General features: G+C 38.5%; 1 protein-coding gene across 3 annotated transcripts in view; it reads right to left on the reverse strand.

The window, feature by feature from the left end:
* The window catches only part of GPCPD1 (glycerophosphocholine phosphodiesterase 1), a 36,596-nt gene extending 11,795 nt beyond the window's left edge, over nt 1-24,801 (reverse strand). The window contains exons 1-15 of one of the 3 annotated variants that reach the window (XM_017726715.1): nt 23,197-23,372; nt 23,019-23,104; nt 19,215-19,299; nt 18,170-18,263; nt 17,472-17,534; nt 11,722-11,797; nt 9,869-9,910; nt 8,518-8,641; nt 5,745-5,988; nt 4,541-4,703; nt 4,317-4,449; nt 4,051-4,105; nt 2,390-2,482; nt 1,231-1,308; nt 353-392 (exon numbers count right to left, since the gene is read on the reverse strand). In XM_017726715.1, coding sequence (XP_017582204.1) covers nt 353-392; nt 1,231-1,308; nt 2,390-2,482; nt 4,051-4,105; nt 4,317-4,449; nt 4,541-4,703; nt 5,745-5,988; nt 8,518-8,641; nt 9,869-9,910; nt 11,722-11,797; nt 17,472-17,534; nt 18,170-18,263; nt 19,215-19,299; nt 23,019-23,067 — 1,339 coding nt within the window. In that variant the 5' untranslated portion in view covers nt 23,068-23,104; nt 23,197-23,372. Of the gene's footprint in view, nt 1-352; nt 393-1,230; nt 1,309-2,389; nt 2,483-4,050; nt 4,106-4,316; nt 4,450-4,540; nt 4,704-5,744; nt 5,989-8,517; nt 8,642-9,868; nt 9,911-11,721; nt 11,798-17,471; nt 17,535-18,169; nt 18,264-19,214; nt 19,300-23,018; nt 23,105-23,196 lie in introns of all 3 variants that reach the window. The other 2 variants (XM_017726716.1, XM_008644376.2) reach the window with 2 other exon arrangements.
* Between the last annotated feature and the right edge of the window lie 713 nt (nt 24,802-25,514).

Consider the following 25,514-nt stretch of genomic DNA (forward strand, 5'->3'; position numbering starts at 1 on the left):
CTACACAGCAGTTACCAAAGTTTTCGTCAGGAGTTCTCAAGAGCTGAAGGTACAGTCAGAGAAGCATAAGGTGGAAACATTAGTGGCAATTTCGTTATGATTATTCAGATATATATATTGTTCTATACATTTGCCTTCTACCCTTCTGTCCCCGCTTCCCAAGGGAGTAACTTCTGTTCAGGAAGTAAAGTTCTTCCCAGTAAAGAACTCTACAGCATGCACAAAAATTACCTACATAAGCATTTAGAAATGTTTGGGACAAACATGATTAGAACAAGCAACTGCAACCACAGAATTTATATAATTACATGGTAGCACACCAGTGCCAAGACTCTTCCAAACTAGTACATACCATTGTGATCTTTTACTTTCAGGGCCGTCACGTGAGCCAGCTGAAGAGCACAAGAGCAACATTAACACTCTACCCATACAGATCTTCCTACATGTAAAACGTAACTAATTTTGCTTGTAAATAGTTCTGAAGTTTAAAAGTCCATTATAGACAAAGTTTTAGTCACTTATTAAAGAATAAAGGACATCTAGTACATGTCACAATTTTCTTTAAAACTTTGTTTTAAAGATTTCAAGGGAAGCTCAAAAGCAAACTGAAAATATTCTTACTGAAAATTCAGAAATCATGTTAAGAGTAAACCCACACATACTATAATTCAACATCAAGATGTGAAAAAGTCTGAACACTAATCCCTCCTCTGTGGTTCAATCCAGTGCAGAGGGCTGACCTGTTTTATATTACAGTCACACATACTGAGCTAGAATCAGGCCAGACACGGCCAACTCCCTTACTCCGTTCAAATTCTCTCTCTACAAAAAGGAGTGGACCAAGTAATTATAAATAAAAAGAATCGTGTGGTTCTTGGACCAGCCAGATGCCTTCCTTGACTGAGAACAGGTATCTCAGCAGGGTCTTCAGTAGCCCAGTCATCCCCTGACTTTCTTTTAATGTAGGCAGGGCACTTCTGTTTGGAAGGTAGAGCAGTTCAACATTTGAAAATTAGATACCATATTTCTAGAGGATAAAAGTAATGAAATTTATCCAAGTTGTAACAATGGTGCAAAAGTATTTTTCTTGGAATTAACTAACTGTTCTGTTTGTACAATTTTTAAACTGTACTCTCCCAAACTATCTATACCTACTCCCAAAACCCCTAAGCTTCATACACAATTTGAAATTCTACACGCAGTATATTGTACTAGCCAAGGTAACAATACCTTTAATAACTGCAGCTGATCAAATGTGAGTTCTTTGACTGCAATCTCAAACAGTTCCAAAGGCTCTGTGTCCAGTTTCTTTGAAGAGAACCAACACATAATTAAACATCACGGAAAACAATAAAAAAACCTTACACACTCTTTATATAGTAGCATTAAAGGCAACTAATGTTTCCTATTTTATTGATAAAGATACAAGTGATATCTTATGATTAAGATGATCAATTTTCAAGAGAACACAGGCACTTAAAAGCATAAAACAGATGTCAATTTGAAAAAAAACAGTGTTTGGTCTTTCATGCAAGTCAGAGGCTTTAAAGTTCTTTCTTCTCAAAAGGTTAGCAAAATCATTCTGTAAAAACTTGATTGGGTAATGTATTCAGGAAAGATGTTTGCAAGTAAAGAAATGCAGTAAAAAATAGTCCAAGGCAGTTCAGTTTACTGCTGTTTATCCAATGTTTCAAATTAAAAAAAAAAGATAAATGTCCTGGGGTAAAACTGAGGCACACACACACTCCCCACTCCCAAAATAAAGATCCGGTGTCAAAAAAATTCTGTCCATTTCTCACTTTCCCTCTTCACTAAGAAATTTTTACTGAGCAAGACAATACTGAGTGAAGACACACTGAACAGTCATTCCCCTCAGTCAAAGTTCCATTTCCACAACTGTTCAAAACCAAGCTTCTTATAAAGTGCAATACTGCAATGGGTGTGGGAGTCTGAAGACACAAAACTCAGTGCCAAGAAGACAGAGCAGTGTGCTCTGCAATCTCTCTCTGGATTCACTGCCAGAACTAGGAGAGAAGATAACCAGAACAGGACAGAATGCAAACATTCAGGCCTGAATCTAAGACAGTCCCATAGGCCCCACTGAATATAGTGGAGTTGTCTTGTTTTTCCTTCCAAATCTTAAATCAAACAGAAGCTAAATAATAAGCACAACGTAGGCTTGAAGAGTGCCAAATCACGCATCTGAAAGGCTGTTGCTACAACATCGAAAGGAAAAACTCAGCTTCCCTGCTCTATGCACAAAGTAATGCTGCATATTTATTCCCATTCCATCCCTTGAGTCCCCAGAATTATTTCTATGAGAGCTTGACATTTTAAGTTTCTAGAATGGTCATATTTATAAATAAAATACAGATCTCATCTTCCTTACCTTTTTCATGGCCATGCAACACGTGAGATCGTGGTATACTATAGGCACATGATCTTTAGAAAGATGTACATCAAATTCCACATATGCTGCTCCCTGCAGGAAATCGAAAAACACACAGAACAAAACAAAAGCCCGTTAATTACTTATGCACAAGGACTATAGAACTGCATGCAAGTATTGTCAAGCATTCACAGGTCCTAGACATCAAGCAGAAGTTGAATACAACTGGCTGTTACCAGTTAAATCATGGTCAGCAATGGATTGATTATCAATGATGAAAGAATTACATGGCAAATTATCTTAATTACCGTAATACAGCTCATATATATGTGTGTGTGTCTATCTATCTTGCTTCATCTTGTAAACCCTCTAGTAAGACTCAAGTCTTATAAACCTGATTACAGAGAAAGACTAAGATGATATTTTTAGATACAGATGTTTTAAACATAGATGCCTTTGAGGCATCTTCCTCCCTCCTCCCCACCACCACACCAAGAGACAAGTGATGGCTCCATACTGCCAAGGCTTTAGGGAGATATTCCATATAGGAACAAAATTCTGGAGTCACTAGTGACTAACACAGTAAGAGCAAGGACAGAAATAGCTGCATCCAGTATTCTCCTGCCCTTTTCAGCTGTATGTGCTTTTCTGTTAGGCTTTTAAAAAGGAAGAAAGATCCAAAAGCTCTAAGCACAGTCTTTTGGAAAAGAGGGAGGGCCAGAAGGAAAGAGGAACACACAGTAACAGGTTTGGGTTTTTTTACTTATACTGACTGTCTGCAAATAATTCCTTTGAAGGCCTCCAAGAATACCATTCATCAAATTAGCACCCTGACACACACTTTTTCAATCAGCACAAAAAGAAAATAGGACATGGGGTTTTTTTCAGCCATTTTCTCAGCAGAAATATTTTCAGAGTGGTGGTTTTCAGCCTTTTCAATCTGCAAATAGATAAAAGCACTTGTCTGGTGATGCTGCTGATGACTTCACAGCAAATTTCTGCCTCAATGCATATTTCTTGTGAGCATTTTATTTCTCTAAACATGTAGTGTCCACTCAGGGATTAAGAACTACTGTTCAAAACAGTAATTTAGTAGCTACAGTTTTTTTCAGTGATCAAGATTACTGCAAGGAATAAAAGTGACCACCTCCATCACAGAATTTAGGCACATGGAGCTATTATCTCCCAAACTGGAAGTTCTGTCTTAGGATTCCAAGTCTTCACTGCAGCAAGCACCAAAACAAGGATTGGTTTATTCTACCAGCTCAGCTCCCAAGTCACATTTTCAGAGAGCAAGTTTCAGTACACAGCAGTCCCTGAGCATGACCTTTGCCACCTGAGAGGATTAGGACAGACTCTAGCAGTGCCAAAATTTTATTCATTTATTCAAACTGTCTGTACAGGGTTGAGATTAAAATTCTCCTTGTATTAGAACACAACCAGAATGTACTACATGGAAGTTTTGATTTTTTTAAGGAACTTGAGAGTGAGAGTCTAATCTACTATTAACTTCCCATTACTCAGGCAATTTCCACAGTGGTTTGATATCATTTACATCAGCGCAATTACCATTCACTGTATTGAATCATGCAAATTAATCATACAAGCCAACCTAGTTTGCACAACACAGGTGCTGTGTGTATGAAAATGTGTGTACATACATGACTGGCAGCACTCTTCAAGGATGCAATGGTATTCTCTTGAACTTTAGCAAGCCTGAAAAAAACCAAGAAAAAGGGTTTGTTAGGTGCCTTATAGCACAGAATTGAAACAACAGAAATACAAATCAGAAGTTTTTGTTGTAGAGAACACCCATGTTTGATATTGAAGTGACTTAAATAGTTGCAGCGTTTTAAACTCTCTGCTTCCTCAACAGATGTCAGTGAAATGAAACAATCTCCCCAGTCTAAAATGCAAACAAACTTACTTAGCTGTTGTTGTAGAATTCCCTGCTCCCCTGTGTCCAACATCCAGAGTTGTCCTTGGTTTCCAGTATTTTGCATATGAAGCCTGCATATCACAAGTGTATCCCTGGATTGGTTTAATTATTATGTAGTCCACTGCAAGAAAAACAGCAATGCTTCACACGTCAGTAAACAGCAGATGGCTTTGAGGAAAAGTTATCTACATCAGTGTTGGGATCAACTGTACCTCTAACTTTTCCAATTGTCTTCCTTGGATTTCTGCTCATAATAGCAAGTGTAAGAATTCCAGCACTCTGTCCGAGTTCTGCAATTGTGGATGACAGGAGGCAGGCAGAGCCTACATGACCTGGGAGCACATCATCTTGTACTACTTTCTCACCTAAATCTTCCTAAAAACAAAACAAACAAAAACCCAAAACCCCTACTGTTAGATATAAGTGAGAATTCTAAACAAACTCTTCTGTCTTGCTCCTCAGGACACAACACAAATTTCTTGTGTGTTACAGAAAACACTAATTTCAGGCTAAAATTGTTTGATGTACCAGTGAGTTACAAATTACTATCAGGAATATGAAAATGTTGATGGAAATCTACAAAACTCACACTTGTCTTTGATATCCCTTACGTTTGAAAAGCTTTTCAGATCAAAATTACATGCACAGAATAGTCTGTCTTCTAAAATGCCCACATCACGTTTAGAACAAAAATTAACTGGAATAATATAGATGCTTAAAACTCTAAAAAACTTTGTATGCACTTGCAGGGAAGAACTAACATGCAGAATGTGCACTTGACCATAGTCAAGTTCAGGAACTATGCAGACACTTCACAATTAAGACTGTAAGTGATCTTGAAACCATTTTCAGACCAAAAAGAGAATGCTTAAGACACTTTGCTCTGCGTAAGTTGCTTTCTTTTAAAAAGAACTTCAAATATTAATATCTTTCAGGGCAAAAAATAGTGCAAAATAACAGACACAGTGGTGAGAATCCAGTTTTAATTTGCACTACTTAGTTCAGAGGAATCTCTTTTGCTTATAACATAAACATTTAGATTCGGTAATTGTGATATAACCAGTTCATATACACATTGTTCAGGTTCAAGCAGGAGAAGCATAACTTAGCTCTGGTAAAGGATTAATATCAAACCAACCTAACAGCATGCAATACAGCACACACACAGATTCAAGTCTAATTTGTACTGACTTCTAAATAAGCAGAACTGAAAAACTTTCCGTGGCACATCAAGAAGACTCACAAAACCTTTCTACAAAATGGGCTGGGAGTCAATAGTCTCATTCTTGTGTAAACAAATCCAAAAGATCAAGAATATCAGGCAGTAGCCCTGTTTCAAAAGTGAAATCTTCACAATAATTGACTCGAGCTCCAAAAGGCAGACTGCAGCTGCTTCTTAGATGTAAAGAGACATACCTCAAAAAAATCAAATATTAATTCCAAGTTATCAGGCTCCATGGTTTGTATTGTGTATTCTATCCACCGGTCCGGCTGCAAAGCATAGCCGCAGTCTGGCTGAGAGTGCCGACATTTGTAGTCGTCGTCACTGATTAAGGAGAACTCCACAGTGTTTGCCATTTTCTGAGGGACAGTAGGGGATGTCTTCTCTTGGCCCTCTTCGTCATCATCCTTCTCTAGGCCTTCTAGGGTTAATTTTACTCTACTCAACCAGAAACACAAAACAAATGGTTACGTCACTGGAGTGTCTTTGCAAATGATAAGGATTTAGGAAGAAGCTTGAGCAGAAGCTCATACAACACAAGAATTCTTCTCACCACCACCATCCACAGAACAGCACCGTATCCAGCAGGCCCTCACGTGAGCAAGAGTTCGCAGCCATTGTCTAGATAATATTTTAGTCAGATTTCAGTGCCCAAGTCACTGCTAAAAGCTGAACTTGGGTAAATATGAAAACTCTACTAGTGGTCTGAGAATTGGCACTCCACCAGACTATGTGGGCTGCCAAACAGACAGCCTGCCTGTACAGACTGACACCCATAATGCCGACAGGTTAATGAAAGGCACTGAAAACTGCAGTAAACATCAAGATCCAGACTTGAACACTGGTGGCTGCTGATGTATCTCTGGGATAAGGCAGTAAGTATACTGTTAGATGTAAGTAATAGAGGCTGAACTAATTTAGTCTTTTGAAAAATCCTAAATGAGCATTTAAACTGAATGCAATTTCTGAAAAATCCTGGACTGAGAAGCATAAGCCTCTCTATAAGACTCAGAATCCTTTATTATACCGAGCAAACCCTCCACACAAAATGAGTTACCCTCCACACAAAATGAGTTACACCAGTGATGTAAGCATACATGAGTAACCCAAAGCCCTTCCTGCACCATAGACACAGCAGACAGGATAAAAGATTATCATTTATAGATGCCAATTCACCAGGAAAACTGAAGTCATATCTCAAAGAAAAACTTACAATCATAGAAATCTATTACACCAAGTCCACATTATTAATCCTCATAAAAAAATAAAACCAACAAGTCACAACACAGGTACTCCAGAAACTTGAAAAATGTCACTGGCATAAACAAGTGACTGTTGCAGAAACTATTGGACAGATCCAATGTTTTAGGACAGAGTATTTAGTGAATGCATCCAGCTTATCAAATTTTATTTCAACCATTTAATTTAGACAAGAAGCTGGCTTCAGAAATTGCCCTCTTTACCTGCTATAACATGCAAGGAAAAAAGGCAAAGCTGTAGAGAACACAATGTAAGTATTAAATCTACTGAAGAGTGTCATATTAAATAAACCTTCCCCTCATCAGAAAATCTGGAATTGGCTGGGAGAGGCAATCAAATCAAAACTGGAAAAAAAGCAATCTATCAAGTATCACAGAACCACAGAATGGTTTGGGTTGGAAGGGATCTTAAAAATCATCCAGTTCTAACCCCCTACCACAGGCAGGGGCACCCACTCGACCAGGTTCCTCCAAGCCCTATCCAACTTGGCCTTGAACACTTCCCAGGATTCAGCACCAACAACTCAGGACAACCTGTGCCAGTGCCTCACCACCCCCACACTAAAGACTGTCCTCCTAATATCTAATTAACCCTGTCCTCTTTCAGTTTAAAGCCATTCTCCCTTGCCCCATCACTCCAGGCCCTTGTCCAAAGTCCCTCTTCAGCTCTCCTTAGGGACTGCTGCAAAGGTCTCCCCAGAGCCCTCTCTTCTCTAGGCTGAAGAACACCAAATTTTTTGTCCTGTGTCCACAGCAGAGGCACTCCAGCCCTCTGGGCATCTTCCTGGTCTCCTCTGGACTCACTTTAACAGCTCCACATACTTCTTATCTTGGGGGCCCCAGAGCTGGATGAAGCACTCCAGGTGGGGCCTTACCAGCGCAGAGGGGCAGAATCCCCTCCCTCACCCTGCTGGCCACACTGCTTCTGATGCAGCTCAGGATGCAATTGGCCTTCTGGGCTGCAGGTGTGCAACGATGGGTCACACTGAGCTTCTCATCACCAACACCTCCAAGTCCTTCTCCTCAGGGCTGCTCTCAATCCCTTCTCCACCCAGCCTGTACTTGGGATTGCTCCAACTCAAGTGCAGCAGGACCTTGCACTTGGCCTTGCTGAACTTGGTGAGATTTGCACCTCTTAATCCTGTGAAGTTCCCTCTGGATGGCATCCCTTCCCTCCAGTGCAACTGCACCCCCCAGGTTGGTGTCAAACTGCTGAAGGGACACTCAATCCTACTTTCCATGTCACCAACACCACCAGCCCCTGAGGAACACCACTCATCCCTGGTCTTCACTTGGACATCAGGCTGTTGACCACAACACCCAGAGCAACCACCCAGCCAAATCCTTATCCACTGTGTGCAACAGTGCAGTCCTCTTAACACCAGGGCTAAGATAGCATTTCTGACAATTAACTGTGGAGTTATCACAATGACTGCTTTTTGAGGCACCTCTGCAGATAAAAGCTTCAAACTGATTTAAGTAAGAACCTAAGAACACTACAGTTCCAGCCAGAAAGCAAGAAACACCAAAACACGTATGGAGTATGTATTTGTGCTCTAACACTTGGAAATTGGGCTATTAGCAACCCAAAATGAATTTAAAGGCTACATTAATTAAGTAAAAAAAAAAAAAAAAAACAAACCAACAAACCACTAGTATTGACAATTAACACGAGATAAATTGCATACTGAGGTGAGCAGGCTCTTACCTAAACCTTGATGTTTTAAATTTCTTCTTAGATATCAGTACAGGGGGTTTCTCAGAATAATGCAGACGTAGCCTTATTTCTGTCTGACATGTCAGCCACCCAGCATCCACAGTTTCAATACCATCTATCAAAAACCAAACAAAAAGGAGAAGACCTTTTAGTAACTTATTTTAGGGACATCTAGGCAGTTCCTCTTGCCATCATCTTCCAGATAATCCTCCTTATCACCAATATTGTTCTACAGTAATGCAAGAGCAAGTCTTGGGGGCAGCCTTTCCCCAGTCTTTCTGAAGGACCCAGAACAGACCACAGATGCTGCAGTTGTTTGCTGGCTTTTAGAGGGATTAAGCAGGAACAGTGATCATGTGCCAACTGTCTGCAGGACAGCACTGAGTATTCCAGTGTTAATTTTACATATATGCTATCAAGAGCTAAATTAAGTCTCCAAAGGCAGGAGTAACCTTCCCTTGTCTTGGGATCTCTCAGTCTATGGAATAATACTGACAGGAACTCTGAAGTTTCATAAGCAATTAGAGGCTCCCTGTTTCTGTTGAGGTACAGGTGTCCAATTAGCTCATCACAATCAGCGCCAGTGAAGCAGTGTAAGTCTGCAGGACAGGGTACAGCAACAGTTTTAATGAAAAGCATGGAGAAACCTCAACCTGAACAGCAAAACAAGGAAAGCCTACAAGCAGGAGGACCAGAAACACAAGCTGCAAACAAGGTGCTGAAGCAAACCCCACAGTTTTGAAGAGTTCCTAAAGAGCCAAACTTATCATTTGATAAGGATGGAAAAGCTTGAATACAAGACGCGTGAGGTATGATAAGGAGTTACTTTCAGAGTCAGAGGATTGAACATTAGGTGAGAGGTGGCTCAGAACTGACAGAAGTGAGACATTTGTGCACACACAAGAACACGAAGTGTGGGCTTACAAGAACCTTTTGGCAGCTGCATCTCTAACTGAAGAGGCAGAGTGGGTATATTCAGTGTGAGTGACCATGTTTTTCTAGGCATGAGGAGTTTTTCTAAGGCTAGGTATCAGGAGAAAGCTAAGTCTATTCTGTATTTTCAAAAACACATGCTCATGATTTAAAGTTCCCAAATTTCAACCTTTAACACCATCAGAGTGACAACACTTCAAGTCTTCCTAGCAGCCTATTATTACCATTAGAAGGGGTAACAGCCTGAGTGTGAATGCACAAATGCTGGATACAAATGTAACTGTAAAAGCAGAGAAAACTATCACAAGCAATTCTTCTTAAAATCTATCTCAAACATTTTTAATTACAAGACTTTACCTTGTTTAATTTAAATTCATGGTATAGATAAAGGTTAATGTATCTCACTTACTACAGATTCCAAAGTCTCCATCGTCGACAGTAATTTCATTTTCTAGAATTAAAAGGAATGGAAAAGAATGGCAAAAAATTAATTAGTATTCACATTTAAAAATCATTGCCAAGTTAAATTAATTCTACTTTTCCACTTCACTTCTAAAAAGTGTATCTAAAAAAAGGTAGGAAAACTGAAACAGACAAAGCAGCATGTTTTTTGCAACCTTCTATAAAGATTTATCCCAATTTATGCTTTTCCTCAGTTTCTGCACGAAAAAACAACCAACACACAAAATGCCACATTTCACCTAAAGTAATCGGAACTGAGTAAAAAGGTTACACAATTTTCTGGCTTGCTGAACTATTTTGCTGATATCTACATCCCACTAGTACCTAAGATGCTTTACTTGTCAAAGCAGTGTCAAAGACATGAAAGTTTCTTGCAAACATACAAGTTACCCTGCTGCACATTTATAGTTACAGCTTTTAAATCGAGTTAGTCACAATTAAAATGCTTATTCTGCCCACATGACAGAAACCAACCTAGCATGAAATATTGAAACCACTCACTTCACACTTACTTTTATCCTTACTCTTTCCAAAGCTTTAATAACTGAAATCTTAAGGCACTAAGTAAATTCACCAGCATTAACAGAACTGCAACAGTCTAAACAAACCATACATTTCTCAAAACATTAATCTTCACATAATTTTGTCTCTACAGTGACTAATCCCTTTTTTTCCCCTAAGAATCATAGGGCTTCTAACCTAATTTTTTAATAACCACAGGCAACAATTTAGGATCATAATGACCCAGTGCTAACATAGCTGTGTTTGCTGCATTTTCTTAAAAACTGCTTATGAAGAATTGAGTATTACTTGGGAAAAAAAAAAAAATCCCAACTCTTTGGAATGAAGTAGTCTAAATTTAGAGATAAAGTCTAGGCCCTAGCAGAGGACAGGCTGCTTCCCTTATCAATTACTGACAAATACAGAAATGGTCTTCTTACAGGAATAGAAACGCTACTAATTCAACTGAAATTTAAAAAAAAAAGGCAAAGGGAGAACGGAACGTGTGTGATCGTGGTACTACTCATGACTAACAGTTTCTTTGATACCACCTTCTTTCTAAAAGACATTTTGTCAAGTCATTAGGAAGTTTTTAACAAATGTGAACTTCTAAGTGTGGAGAAAATAGTATTTTTCATGTGCTAGAAAAGACAGTGCATAAAACATGCCATAGCAGCATAAGAGATCTAAACTACAAGCTACATTCAAAGGTTATTTCAGTCACTCTTAAACTCCAAACTTTTTCCCTGCTCAGAAAGGCATTAGTAACTTACATGTAAGTCTGCATGCCACCCTTTCTGTCTTTCAGCAAAATACATTTCTGCTAAATTGACGGGTAAATAAGTCCATTCATGTTCATCCATTTACTTAAAGAAGCCTAATTAAACATTTTTGGTTTAAAATTTTACTAATTAAATAGTACTTAAATAAAAACAGCAGTGACTTCACACCCTCCCCCCCATTTTCTCTAAATAAGATAATATGGATCCTTAGTCTCAAAGAATTAAACTTGCAGAAAATTATTACAATTCCAAATTAATTAAAAAACCAACCCACATAATCTTAAGGATGACAGCAAAGAATTTCACATCCACTCCATTTTGAAGCTACTTATATATATATATACACATATATATTTTGAGAGTAAGGCCCATGTTGTGCAAAGAAAAAATCTATACCTCCCACACATTAATAAATTTAAGTATTTTAAAACTAAAGCTATCAATCCCTCTAAACCAGTGTGCAGCATATCAGCAATCTTATGCATATGCCTCAAACAGATGCAGTTGATGCCCATACCTAAAGGGGTAATTGATCGTGGTTGTAGATGAGTCTCCCACGTGTGAACTATGACTTCGCAGGGACCATCGATAGTCTGTAATTTAAAAGTTAAATGTCTGCAATAATTTCTTTTGTTAGATCTGACTTTGTACCCATGAAGCTGTTTGGGATGGTTGTGAACTAAACTTAAGAGACTTAAGGAAGTAAAAGAAGGAGAAGAGAGGGAAACAGAGAGAGATTGAAGGAGAAAGAAAGAAAACAGATGAGGCTTCTTACCCCTGCAACTGCTGATGACTCTATTTGATGTGTTGTGAATACATATGACAAAACTTGTGACAGTCTGACATGGCAGAGAAGTTACATGGAATCATTAAAAACCTTTACTGATTACAGGTACTCTGCTAGACTACTTTAGTTTCCTTCTGATACAAAAAAAAAAAATCTCTGACCTCATTTAGAGTGCTCATTTTGTTCTCAAGCTACAGCAACAGATTGTGAAAAAACATACCCCACATCTCTAATTCCAAACAGCACTCAGCATCTACTCATGCACATAGCAGTTGCAGGGGTGCATTCTCCTTCATAATTTGCCTTACTAAATTCAAAGACTACAAAACACAGTTACTTTAGTTGTGGTACTAGAGAGCAAGTTATTTACCATCTAATTAGAACATAAATAATTGAGCCAATCAGTCAGCAATGAAGCCCCTGCAGTCTATTCCAGTTGGAGCAGGATAAATTAGATTCTTTCATTAACAAAAAATATTGTCCACCAAAAGAATACATTTGTTGACAAACATAGCCAAGACTCAGACAGATAACCAGAACAGTAACACAGTCTCCTCTTTCAGACCAATTTAAGTTTGAAATAGCTTTCTAGGTAAAAGCTTTTAGGTAACCACAACTTAACAACAGAAAGAACGTGCCTGATTCCCAACTCAGTCACCCTAAGAAGTTTCCCCTAGCCTGGCACAGTTGTTACTACCAGATGTAAAAAAACACTGTCACAAAGCTGCAGTTTGTCATTTTGGTGGTTTGGGCCTAAGTAACTCTTCTTTCCAAAAATATTTGCTACTATTGCCAAAGACATGGAAGCTTCAACGCCAGCTCATCCCAGTACTTCAGGTTCTTGTTTAAACAGATTTCAGACCCACAGGGACATCCAGACAAGCTTCAAACTCAGCAGTATAATCACACAGGACCACAATGCTTTGTTCCATTACAGCTCACCCAATAAATTCTTTACATGCAGATGGGATTTCCTGACGTACATTGACCACATTTAATCTACCATGCCTTTGGGTGAGTTAACAGCAAATGCCAAATATTTAACAAGTGCTCAGTAGGACAGGTTTGCTCTGTGAGTCTCAGCTAAAGCAGTGTTCCTAACGAGTTCAGAGGCATCTACACTTAAGGGTCATGTCAGAATAAAACACATACACTTAGTTATGTTTTGAAGACAGAATACAAGTAAAATATAAACAAAATTATATTATTGCATCCAGTTTATTCCTGTTGTAGGGCAGTTGTGGTTCTGAACGTCTCACTGCTGCCACAATGCCCACTGTTGGGATTTCTAGAACAGTAAATAATGAGAAGTTTCTTTCCCCTTCTTTCACAGCGCAGTGACATTTGCCTGTCACAATCACAGTTTCTAAAGCTGCAAACCATGTTTGTCAGCAGGGAGACTGCCATTTACTCCCACCATGCAGGCATGCAAGATCTCTGACAGCAGCTCCCAGGAACACGTGCACAACTTTAGTTTCTGAACCTGGGCAGTGCAAATCTTCCTAACATGGATTAAGCTGCTTTCTTCAGAAGGTAAGCAAAGGTTTTTCCTTGTAAAACCCCCCAACATGTTGTATGAAAATGCCAATTTATTTCTTACTCTACTGTAATTGTCCATTTTAATTTTAGGTTCTAAAATGATGAATGAATTTGAATAACATTATCCCAACAATAAGGACACCATGCTGGACACACTCAGCACAATTTCCTCTCCTGAAAGGAAACAGTGGACTGATTGTGCATTTAATCCCAGGAACCCTCAACACTTTCCATACTTAGAAGAGCCAAGCAAAGCTACCTGGAAAAAAAGGGCAATGGATTAGAGAACAGGCACAGACATCACTAAGAACCCTCTCAATCCCTGCTCAGACCATCTCTGAGTTCATAGGCATTTTAAAAATGTTTTAATTACATGTAACAGAAACTACTGGTAAAATGAGGTGAAAATAGTAATGTCATTTCCATGGCATATACTGACCACATTTGAAAAACAGCCCAGCTGAGCAGCAGAACTAAATGATGTATCATCAGTATTAATAGTATGGTAATGTTGCCTAAAAGGAGAGTCTCTGGAGGACAGTCTTAAAAGGGCATCTATTCAAATGTCACATCAAGCATCTCATGGGCAGTACGCTGAGGTAAGTGGCACTGAGGATCCTTTTCTGCTAATACAGACACTTATATTTTTTAAAAGCTAACACAAACATTATGTTGCTTGATCTTGACTAGCTGAACATCTGATGCAATTTTAAAGCTTTTAAAGGCCATTCAAGAACTTCCTTTAAAAATCAAGTCCTCTCACATTATGAGAAGCTGGGGCCTCCCCCAGCAGTCATTAGACACTTTGGAAATTAAGGGTAAAATGCCTATCTAGCATAATGGTTCAAAGGTTCAAAGCAGATGCACCATCTGCATGAAGTGCCTGGGTACTCACTACAATTAAAATTTAAAATTAAAGAATGAAAGCACTTCTGTGGATGTTTAAATGGTAATTTAGGAGATCAGTTCCAAGGTTCCTGATTCAAGGCAACACAACAGAGCAGGCATTAGAGAGGGGGGAAAGCTCAAACCAAATCTTAAAAGCGCCACACAAACACATTTATCCAAGTGCACTTTACTAATTAAAACTATGTTTCAAGAATAATAATCTACTTCAGTAATATGAAACAGCTAAATTAGACTTAATTGCTAAAGCTGCATTTCTGACCAAAATCCCTCTGGATTTCTGTACCATGTAGAAGACAATAATTAAGCACTGAACTAAATAATTAAAGCCATTCAGCCATCATATCTAACTTGCAAGGCAGCAGCACACAAAAGTCACCTGGGCAGGAAATGCTGAGCTCAGTAGGGATTTTATAGCTCTAGTATTTCCAAGAACAGTTTCACACACAATCTGCTATCTCAGCAGATAATAATGCTTTTGTTACTATCACGATAACCATGGGTTCTTAATCTAGAAAAAGCTTTTCTAAGGCAATAATTACTGAGTCTCAGTCTAAGTTTCACCTTTATTACCATAGTCCAGGCACTAAATGGATTTATTTGCTTACATTTAAAAAAGTAAATTTAACTCTCATTTGAAACCTCTGTAATTAAGAAGCAAGTGTGAAAAATGTTCTCCAATCCAGTTTTTGAAGTCCTACTACAGATAGCTATAAAAGTCCTATGCACAGATAGCTTAGTTCTTTCACACTTGCCTTGAAAGAAGTAACCCTGGACTTGCATGCTTATTTACTGTTTTAAAAGCAAATACAGAACATAGCTGAACAGAATGTGCTCCTTACTAAGGTTTTCAAATATGCATCACACAAACATGGCATGTAAAATTATTCTACTAAAACTAAGATATACAGAAGACAAATTCCAACCAAGGGAGTTTTGGTGTGCCTCACACTCACCCCCTCATAACCCACCACCTCTGCCACTGCAACAGAAAGTGAGTGTAGAATAAAACCCAGGAAGATCTTCACAGGGAGCTCAGTGGTACCAGACTATGTTCAAAGAAAGAACAACCTCGAGCAAAATAATTTAAGTTACCATCTTATTTCATCCAAGTGTATGTATCTATTTTTCTTTTTAAATGGTTAAGATCAAAATGTTTACAACACAGTAAAATCTCTTGATATGCAGGAGCCAAGACCTGACACCAATTTTATAATAAAAGGTTCTTTGTATACCTATTTTTGTATTCATGCAAAAATTCTACAAATACTGAGTATTTAAAAAAAACCACCTGCTCTATTTACATAACCACAGTTATGTTAACACCAACGTGCTTCACTACAAACAAGACTGCCCATTACCTCATACTATCATTCAAGTAAAAAAATTTTAAGGTCAAATCATATCTTTTTAAAGGGAGGTGAGAAAAAGACTTCTTTTTTTTCCCCCCTAAAATCTCAATTATTCTATTTTCACATCTAGCCTGTAGCACTACTATGGATAATCTGGGAACTACCATTTCTCTGTGTAAACGTGTCACCCCCATCTCTGACACCATGCCCAACTCAAGCATCTTCAGAGATGCAGTTGCTGTAGAAGGGAATGCTAACTTCAGGTGGATCTGTCTTCAGCATGATTTACTAATTATGTGATGTCAAATTCATACACTCAGACTTGAACATATAGTTAAGATTACACTGTTATTCTACTACACATAAAATTGCACTGATATAAAAAACTAAGTATCAGAGACCATGTATTTCCAGCTTGTCAAATTTAGGAGAATAATCACATGCAATGTCTAATGAAAAAAACCACTGAAATAAAAATATTCAGACTAATTTAACTTAAAAGTATCTTTTTGTTATCAGGGTTTCCTTAATGCTAAAGTTCTCCATATACTGTCTCACTTGCACTATACTGTACATGACATTCCTGTTACTTTAGCATCGTTCTTCAAAAGGTTTACAAAAAGAGGAAGAAAACATTTTACCTGGATTTCTTTTCTTCAAAAGACTTTATTTTACCAGAAATAAACTCCTGTGCACTTAACAGGTACAAGCCAGACACCACTAAGTGGATAATAACCCTGTACCCCAGGAATTCACATACTTCGTTTTGCAGGGTGGTTTCCTTTTTTCCTGCTCTTTACATTTAGGAGCTCTTTATGCTGGTATTGCATAAAAGTCATACTTACCTTGGCAGACTCTGCATCACACGGTACATAAAGTGTGCACGATACAGAGCACCTACTCAAAGAAACACACTCACCAATACAGAGGGTAAACTTTTGCAAATGGTAAAACAGAAATTGTACTGTGTACTGTCTATGGCTCAATCCCTGCTCACTAACTCTGCTTTGTGAGAGTGCTATTACTTACATTGCTTACATGTGCAGAAAAAAATATAAGCATACCATCAGAGATGCTAAGCTGTAAGAATTAATCTACTTCTGGCCTCAGTTTGACCTCAGCAAAATAAAACTATTATTGGACTTCCCTTCTTTTGCCTCAAAGTACCAATTAAAATACCAGTTTCTGATTAGACTATTTCACATGCTGAAATGAAAAAAACAGAATTGTGCTTCATTTGAAATTCGTATCCTTCACTGAAATGATTTTTAGTGAAAAAAAAGGCTGACAAAAACTTACATGCTCTTGACAGTAATTTGAAATTTTTAAAAGATATTGATGAGATGATTCTGTAACTCCTTTCACATTTAGCTAGAGCCTCCATAATCCCAGTTTCAATGAGGAACTAAGGCCCAGGGTGAATAGCTACAGGATATTAATAGAATAAGAAAGACAGCAAAGGCAGCATTAAATTTCTTAAGGTTATTACTTGTTATTAAGAAAAACAGTTCAAGAGTGCTGCTTATTTTCCCAACTTAGCCCAGCTTTTTCCTGGATGCAGCCTCATTCCATCTGAAGAACTTCCCCCTACCTGAGTGCAATGTTTACAGATCAGTACGCTGCCACATACATTAAACTCTAATTTATATAATTTCAAGTCATATGCAACTTTAACATCAATACCTGTAAAAACACATCTGTCTCTGTCTCTTGGGTGTTATTTTTCCCTCCAAGCCGTGCAAATACCTATATACAAACATACAGAAAACAATGGGATGCCTCATCCCTTGTTTCACCTTTTCACTTCAAGAGATTAACTTATGTTAAATTATGCAGCACAAAATCTGGTAAATATTTCTCATGCTTCACAAAAAAAAAAATCTGCAGTGATTTCAAAAACTGTAGTAAATCAGGCAAATTTTAACACACCTCCTACACTAATCATTTTTCTCCTACTATCACTTGCTTCCATCCTATCATATAGGATGGAAGCTATAGATATCACATACTATCACATTCCTTCCATGGATCACTTGAGATCCATGCCCTGCTGAAGCCCATATTCAATTCTAACTGAGAACTTCACCATATTATTTAAGCTTTATAAAAAATGTCAGGGATTTCTTTACCACTGAAATTTTTAGAACACTAACACTGGTAAAAGAAAGGAGAGAATATAATTAAAGTTAACAGCATATGGTCATGTATTTCCAGAAGTGAACTGTGAGTATTTCCACAAATGTCTTAATGTTTCACATGTTGCAATTCAAGACTTATTTCTAAAAAAATCTCATGTTTAACTCAGGAAATCCTTTTGTATTTCAAGTATGGGAATTTTCACTAGGGATGAGACAACTCAAAGTAGAAAAGGTTGTACATACCTCAGGTTCTAGAAAGTATCCTTTAAAATACCGATACTGAACAGGAACTCCTCTTGGAAGCTCTACGGTAGCTTTCCATGTTTTGTCACGTGTGCTGTGGAGAAAAAATAAACAACCAACCAAAAAAAAATGTTTCAAAATACAGCCTAACAGCCATCTCAGGTATATGTCTAAGTAATATTCTAAAATAAAATCAAGTGTATTGTTGCAAGGAAAGTTACTATGAAGTAGCTTAGTCAAACATGCACAAAACATGAGATGTACTTAGAATTGAAACTGCACTTCTTGACTGACATATCTGAAGTGCTCTAAGAGAGCAAGAATTCTCATCCCCATTCAACAGATGGAGAAAACATGATGAAGTAATTCAGAGACTCATCCAAGATCACACAGCAAGTCATCGACAGAATTACAAACACAGCCTGCAAGCCATATTTTCCTGCATCACAGGAGCTGCCATAAGCTGGCACCATTTTAAGAAAATACTGAATTCTTCCACTGCATTTAAACTTCCTTTATGTACACTCATGTTTATACACACATCCCTCCCCCTAAGAGTTTTAATGCAACTCTCAGCTTAAATAATCTTCTCCCCATCACTTTGTAGCACAATAATAACTTGTAAACACTATAAAGTGTTTACCCTCTTTTTAGCCTATACATCTCCTATAACCTGCTGCATAGCCATGGGACTGAGAATTGTCCCAAAGCAATTTCCTATTCAAAGTGTCTACAGCTAAACTACTGAAATGCCAGCCACAACTGCAGAAGCATCATCTGTAACTAGAAAAGCACACCCGAGTTTAATGTTGTCTTAAACATATTCCTAAGCATTTAAAATGCTCAAGGGCAACACAAGAAATTCGGGAGTGCTACTGACAGTACATGCAGCTCAAGAGTTTACAAACTCAAAGTCAGAATAAATTCATTGCTCCAGAACTCTGGTGCTACTTCAAATGGAACAAGTTTAAAAAAAAAAAAAAAAAAAATCAAAAAAGAAGAAAAAAAATCCCCAAAACAAAACCAAAAATCACAACCAACTTACATATCCCCAGGCTGGAGGACCACTGCGGCTTGGGGATTCCAATTTCCCAAAGCACTGCAGCTCCCGCATATTGCAAAAACCTCTCCTAAAAAACAGAAAGAACCCCACAATCATTATTACTCCAGGCTAGATGACATTAAAAAGTACACCCACAGTCAAACTTTCAAGTATTTCAAATATATACACCAGAATCACTCATCTAAAATCCCTCCTGTCTGTTCAGAAAGGAATGTTACCCCACCCGAAACTACAACAGCATTTTCTTCACCATGCTAAGGATCTGAGAGAGGGACTACAGACAACCCTGGCCCTTAAACGGGTTGGCTTCCAAATTGATACTAAGTAATGCTGTTCAAAACATCTCTGGGAATGTGGCAGGCAAATTTTCACAGTAAAATGATTAATCTCAAGATAACAGAGTTCTTTTCCTAGATACTCTGTATTTTTTAATATATGTACATATTGCCTCAAATTCACACCAACAATTTAGAAAGCACAGACAAACGGGAGGTTGCTAGCATTATTCCCAAGGCAACATATCCAATTCATTTGATTTCCAAGAGAAATAAGGTTAATTTTGCTGCTATGCTTTCAGTTTTTACCGAACATCAAAACGTAACACTGTCACAGAAAAAACCCACACGAAATTGTCATACTTATCTTAATGCATACATAGATACAGAATCCAAAAGGTCACAACAGTATACTTACTTTTGGGATATCTGAAAGTGACCACTGCAACTTACCCTTGTTTTTAATATAAAACCTATATGTATCTGACTGTAAGAACAACAGTTATAAATACTGATGGAATGAACAAATTTGTGTTTTGCTCTTACAGGGTTTCACCAAGATTTTTAGACATAAGAAATAAAAAGCTGTTGCAGAATGAGAAAATATGGAGTTTTAAAGTATAGTTAGGCACTAGAAAAGAAGGATGCAAGCACCTACTACTCGTATTTCCTGCTCTCCAAGTGAATAGTGTGGGGGACACAATAATCCCAAGATACAAAGAAGATAAGCTGTATGCAACAAGTGTACACTACCTTTTCCTAAGCCACTAGCAGAGCTGACACTTCAGAGTACAAAGTTACAGTTTTGAGGATGTCCTTATGCCTCTAAAATCATGTCCATTTTCTCCAGTTAAACTAATAAGGGATACTACAAGGCCTGTTTATGAAAGAAACCTCTGCAGACTCAGGGGTTGGAGAAAGTCTACAGAAGATAGAAAGTAAGATAATTTTTCTCTGAAAGCAGCTTACTGAAATAATTTTAGATAACACCTTGAATTTCAGTCTTTTTTTTTTTTAAACTTCTGTTGTAATTCTTAAAAAAAAGAAGCCCAAGCTTTCTGGATGCTCACTGTAAGCATACAAATACAGACAAACATCTGCATTCTGAGTATATTTAGTATGCAATTCCCTGCAAAAAATTGCCTGTGTCAGGTGCTTTCCCTTTTCCACCCTATCCTGAAGCACATGATGATTTGTTTTTGCAGGGAGGAGATAAAGCGGGAAGACCACCTGAACACCACACAGGTAGAATTTCTGAGTGGAGATATTAAAAAGAAGCTAAAATTCTTTTAATGACCCTCTAAAACAGCAGTACTTAGCACATCTTCGTGTACACACAGCCAAACTTTGAAGTGCCATCTAATTATATTCCTCTTAATAGATGCCAGCTGGAATAGTTCTGTGGGCTCCCATTTTAAACAAACATGTGTGAACATCCAGTGACCACCTCTCACTCAGTAAGGAGCCACACACAAAAGGCAACACTTGAATATGATGTTGGTCTTGGGTTACAACATAGGATGCAACCAGGGGTATGTATTCTATCACCACCTTCATAAGCTGTTCAAACCAGGTGGAGCAGCGTTCTTCATCTCTTCCAGGATACATCCCTGGTAACTCCCTCTGGGAGATACCTTCTGTTAATCTTCCTGTTAAATTGTAGTTCTGAGTTGGGACGTCCCCTTGGTTTGTTTCCAAACTAGCACAGACAGGCAGCCACTCCCAAGCTCCCTTCAACAATCACACCGAGGCTGAACTAGGATTTGTAAAACACTGCCTTAATTATCCCAGTAAAGCCAAAGGGAAATGCATAATAAACTGCCTTCTCATAGGCAATTCTGAACCAGTGGGATTTGGCTTGGGTTTATCTTGGGTTTATGTTCTGAGCTCAGGGGTCCTCAGCTTCTCCCCTCTCCTTGTCATGGAATTCAAGGCTGCTCCCGGCAGAGCTCCTTCAGCTACAGCAAAGAAGGTTAATCTAAGCCTTCTGCCCCAACTCAAAGACTGCAACAGCCTCACTGATCCAACAATAACAACAAAAATCCCAACAATACCAATATTACCATAGGCAGAAGCAGCCTTTTGTGTCACCTCTTCATGCCGTATTTCCAGATAATTCTTTGTGAACAGCCACTGAGGATCTAGTTCTCACTAATCCTACTTTTCATTGCAGATATTATTAGTACAAGAAGTTATACATCCAAAGCCAGCTTTGCTAGTGACAGTGCCATCACACCTGTGGAAGCAATAGTGCAAGCAGGACAAAGAGAGAGCATAGCTTGCAATACTCCATGGTACAACTACACCAGTGCTGTACAGTCTCATTTGAGCAAAGGGCAATCTAATCTAAAATTTTCTCCAGAAGGCTATAAGAAACTCTACTCCTTACTAACAGCTTTATGTCCACACTGAGTGTCAGTTTTCAGTTCCCAAATGCCAAATCACGAGGGAGAAACACAGGAGAGGTCTAACACAGGGCAGATGTCAAAACCTGTAAAATGTTTTTATCATTTTCTTCCCCACCAACTACAGGAGACACTTCTGCCATCTGGTATTGGCCTGTCACAGGAATTTTGCCAATCTGCTCCCACATTCATCTGCTTCTCTTAGGCAACCATCAGTTACTTTTTTGGTGAACTTCTGTGCAGGTTTTGGCTGGGGTGGAGTTAACTTTCTTCACACTAGTGAGTAGGGGCTGTGTTTTGAATTTGTCCTGGAAGCAGTGCTGATAACAGAGGGATATTTCAGTTACTGCTGGGCAGTGCTCACAGCATCAAGGCCTTTTCTGTTCTCACCCCACCAGAGAGGGGGCTGAGGGTACATAAGAAGTTGGGAAGGAGCACAGCTGGGAGCAGCTGTGTGGACCTTAGCTACCAGCTATGGTTAAACCACACCACCTTCCTTCCAAGTCCCTGAAGATGAAGATCAGTGTAATATGCACAATTTATCACCAAGTTATCACCAAATCTTCATGTTCTACCTGATGTGATACCTTGTGTTCCTCATTTGGACTACAGAAGTTATTTTACTCTTTTTTTGCATAGACAGAATACTGAATTAAACTGCATATTTTTTCTGTCCTGAACTTCTGCCAGAGGTCACATCTTGTGAGAACTTTCAACAGGGATGCAGAGAGAATAAAAAACAGAACAAACATGTCAATGTGTGCCTAAATATCATGGTTCAGAATACAAATGCTCGTTTCCAGGGAATAAAAAGATACTAGAGAGAGAAGATTTTAAACCAATCATAGCCATGTCAGTTAGCATCAAAATCTCTAGCACATGATTAAATTGTTTGGAGAAAGAGGTAAAAATTATTTCCCAATTCTCATTTTCATATTCATACATGAAATGTCTTAATATATTTTACAATGATTTATAATTTTGGTATTTGAACTAACACATACTTTTATCTCTGAGAAAAACAGACAAGACAGCCTTTGAACACTCTTCTAGTAAGTTTTCTCCTAGGTAAACCATACAAAATGGAAAAAGCATGATTTGAGTACCTGCTGCTGATGATCCTCTTACTTCAAAAGTGACTTGACAAGAGGTCATTTCTGCAAAACTTTTGTCTCACGATAGTTGAAATCTCCTATAGTGGGAGGAAAAAGATAGTAATTTGAGGAACAATCACTACATTTGTTGCTGTTCTAAGTAAGAGGAAACATAAATCCCACCACTTACAAGGAAGCAAGCCACTTGTGATAACTACTGTTTGAGTCAGCAGTAGCAGTAGAAAGCTCTTTAAAAGCAGGTGCAGACCCAGGAAACAGCATCCAGCTGCAGAAGGCACTACTGCAACACTGGCACGAGAAAAATACTACTAAATCAAATATCATCTGCAAGAATCAGTATCCTGCAGCATTTATCAGTCTTCAGCTGAGATTTTTCAAAACTCTCTTTTTGGCTAATTTTGCTTCCAAGGAGGCCACTGAAAGGTTTTAACACATTTAAGATTACGACCCTTGGCAAACAGTAACTTCTGTCTCATCTGTGCTATTCTTCAGCATCCTCTTCAAAGCACAAGGAAGTTATCACAGAGCAGCACAACCACCTTGAAGGAACAGGGGGAACAACCCATAACAGATGAGAGCTCTCTGCTGTCATTTGTTCACCACTGCAGACTCTGCCCCTGTATTTCCAGCCTTTCACAGGAAGCACGAGCAGCAACTGGAAGCACCATACAGCCTTCAAAACAGCACAGCAGGGAGAGACTGCCTGTAGCCAGGACAGCAGCTGGAGGACTGACTCTGCCTCAATTTTCTCCTCCAATATACACCACCTTGACAGAAAAAACCTGGCAGAACCCCACTCTCACCACTACAGCAGAAACACTATTGATGTATCATATCCTCCTGTATTATTTACAAAAGCAGTAGTCAAAGCAAAGTCCACACACAGATGTTGATAGACTGTCATCACCCAAGTATAGCCATCTGGACATGGGCTAGAAAATAATTATACTAATTATATGCAGAATAAACTTTGCAATGGTTTCAATTAATCCATTTCTTTACATCACTGTGGGGGGCTTTTTGTTCTGTGTGTGTTTTGTTTGTTTGTTTGTTTAATCAAGCAAGTAGAATGTTACTATTGCTATTTTAGAACAGGACAAAAAGCACTTTATTTCAGTACAATCTTGGTCAGCAATCCTTTAATAGCAGCTTTAATAACAGCATCAAGAAGAACTAACAACGCTAAAGAAAAATCTGCTTTTCATTAACTCTACTACTACAAGGGGAAGCCCTTGCCTTCAAAGGGCACAGGACAGTTAAACATGCCTTGAAAACAAAAGATAGTCAGATACCAGATGGGGCAGGGGGTAGGATCATCACCAAACCTCATTCCTTGTGGGCATTTAGAATGTCATTGCAGGTGTTTAACCTTCAGAACTGTTTCTTCTGGGTCTTCCTCTCCTCCTCCTCCTCTCAATTATAACTCTCCTCTATTCCTATTATAACTACAGTTGCCTTTACTTTACGTTCCTTTTTCTCCTCCTTTATTTTCCCTCTCCATGTCAAGGAAGATCACTTTTCAGTGGTAAAATGAGAGCAAGAAAATAGTAGAAATATACATGTTTCTGGTCACATACTCCAATTCTGCACTTGTCTTGTCTTTCACAAGTCACATTTCTGCAAAGGATAAAATCCCAGACTACTGAAGGTAGAAATAAGCACAGTTGATAAACAGGAATTCCATGAAGGGCACTCCCTTGAGGAACTTTCTCACGTGTGTGTCATTAGTTGGTGTCTGTGTTAAGTGACACGTTCTAGCATTTATTTTTAGCAGTTATTTACAGACAGAGAACTACAGCCAAGTTTCAGTGCTGAAACTGAGACTGGACTCATGAAACTGATCCAGTATGATAAAAAAATCTCAGTGTAATGCAGAGAATATAACTTACTAGTGAGCATTTATGATGGTGCTGAGTAGTCAGGGGCTTGGCAGTGTTCACCGCCCTTGCTTCAACAGCCTTTAACTGAAAGGACAGAGGAGCCAAAGGGGAAATGAAGTAGGCAAAAATGCCTTGCAAAAGTCTACAAAGCAGGAAAGCGAAAGCTGAAGCCTACACCCAGTTCCACAAAGCAAGAACATGCCTTTGGCTTCTGAAAAAAAAAAAAAAAAAAAAAAAAAAAAAAAGCTGTTTCCAAAGCCAATGCAACGGCTCAAAACTAAACTTCACAAAAACCAGCATGTCTGTCCGACTGCAAATTAACTAACTACCCAACTGTTCCTAGAGAAACATCCAAAATCCTCCTAAGTCTATAAAGCTTTTAGCCAATCTTGTAAAAATTCTATGTACCCACCTGCAAGACAGGTGTGGACTTTTTCTAAACTGCCTAGTAAAACCGTTTTACTTTCTTATATAGCAGTAGCCAGTTGTAAGGAGGTTTCGATAAACTGGCTTTGTAAAATTGCCAAAATTCTACCCAAAATGCATTTTATCTCAAAAACCTACTCAACCTACCCAAGGGATGTATGAGGAAAAGAAAAATTCCACT

Source organism: Corvus brachyrhynchos, unplaced genomic scaffold (genome assembly GCF_000691975.1).
Source record: "Corvus brachyrhynchos isolate BGI_N302 unplaced genomic scaffold, ASM69197v1 scaffold312, whole genome shotgun sequence".
Taxonomy (NCBI): Eukaryota; Metazoa; Chordata; class Aves; order Passeriformes; family Corvidae; genus Corvus; species Corvus brachyrhynchos.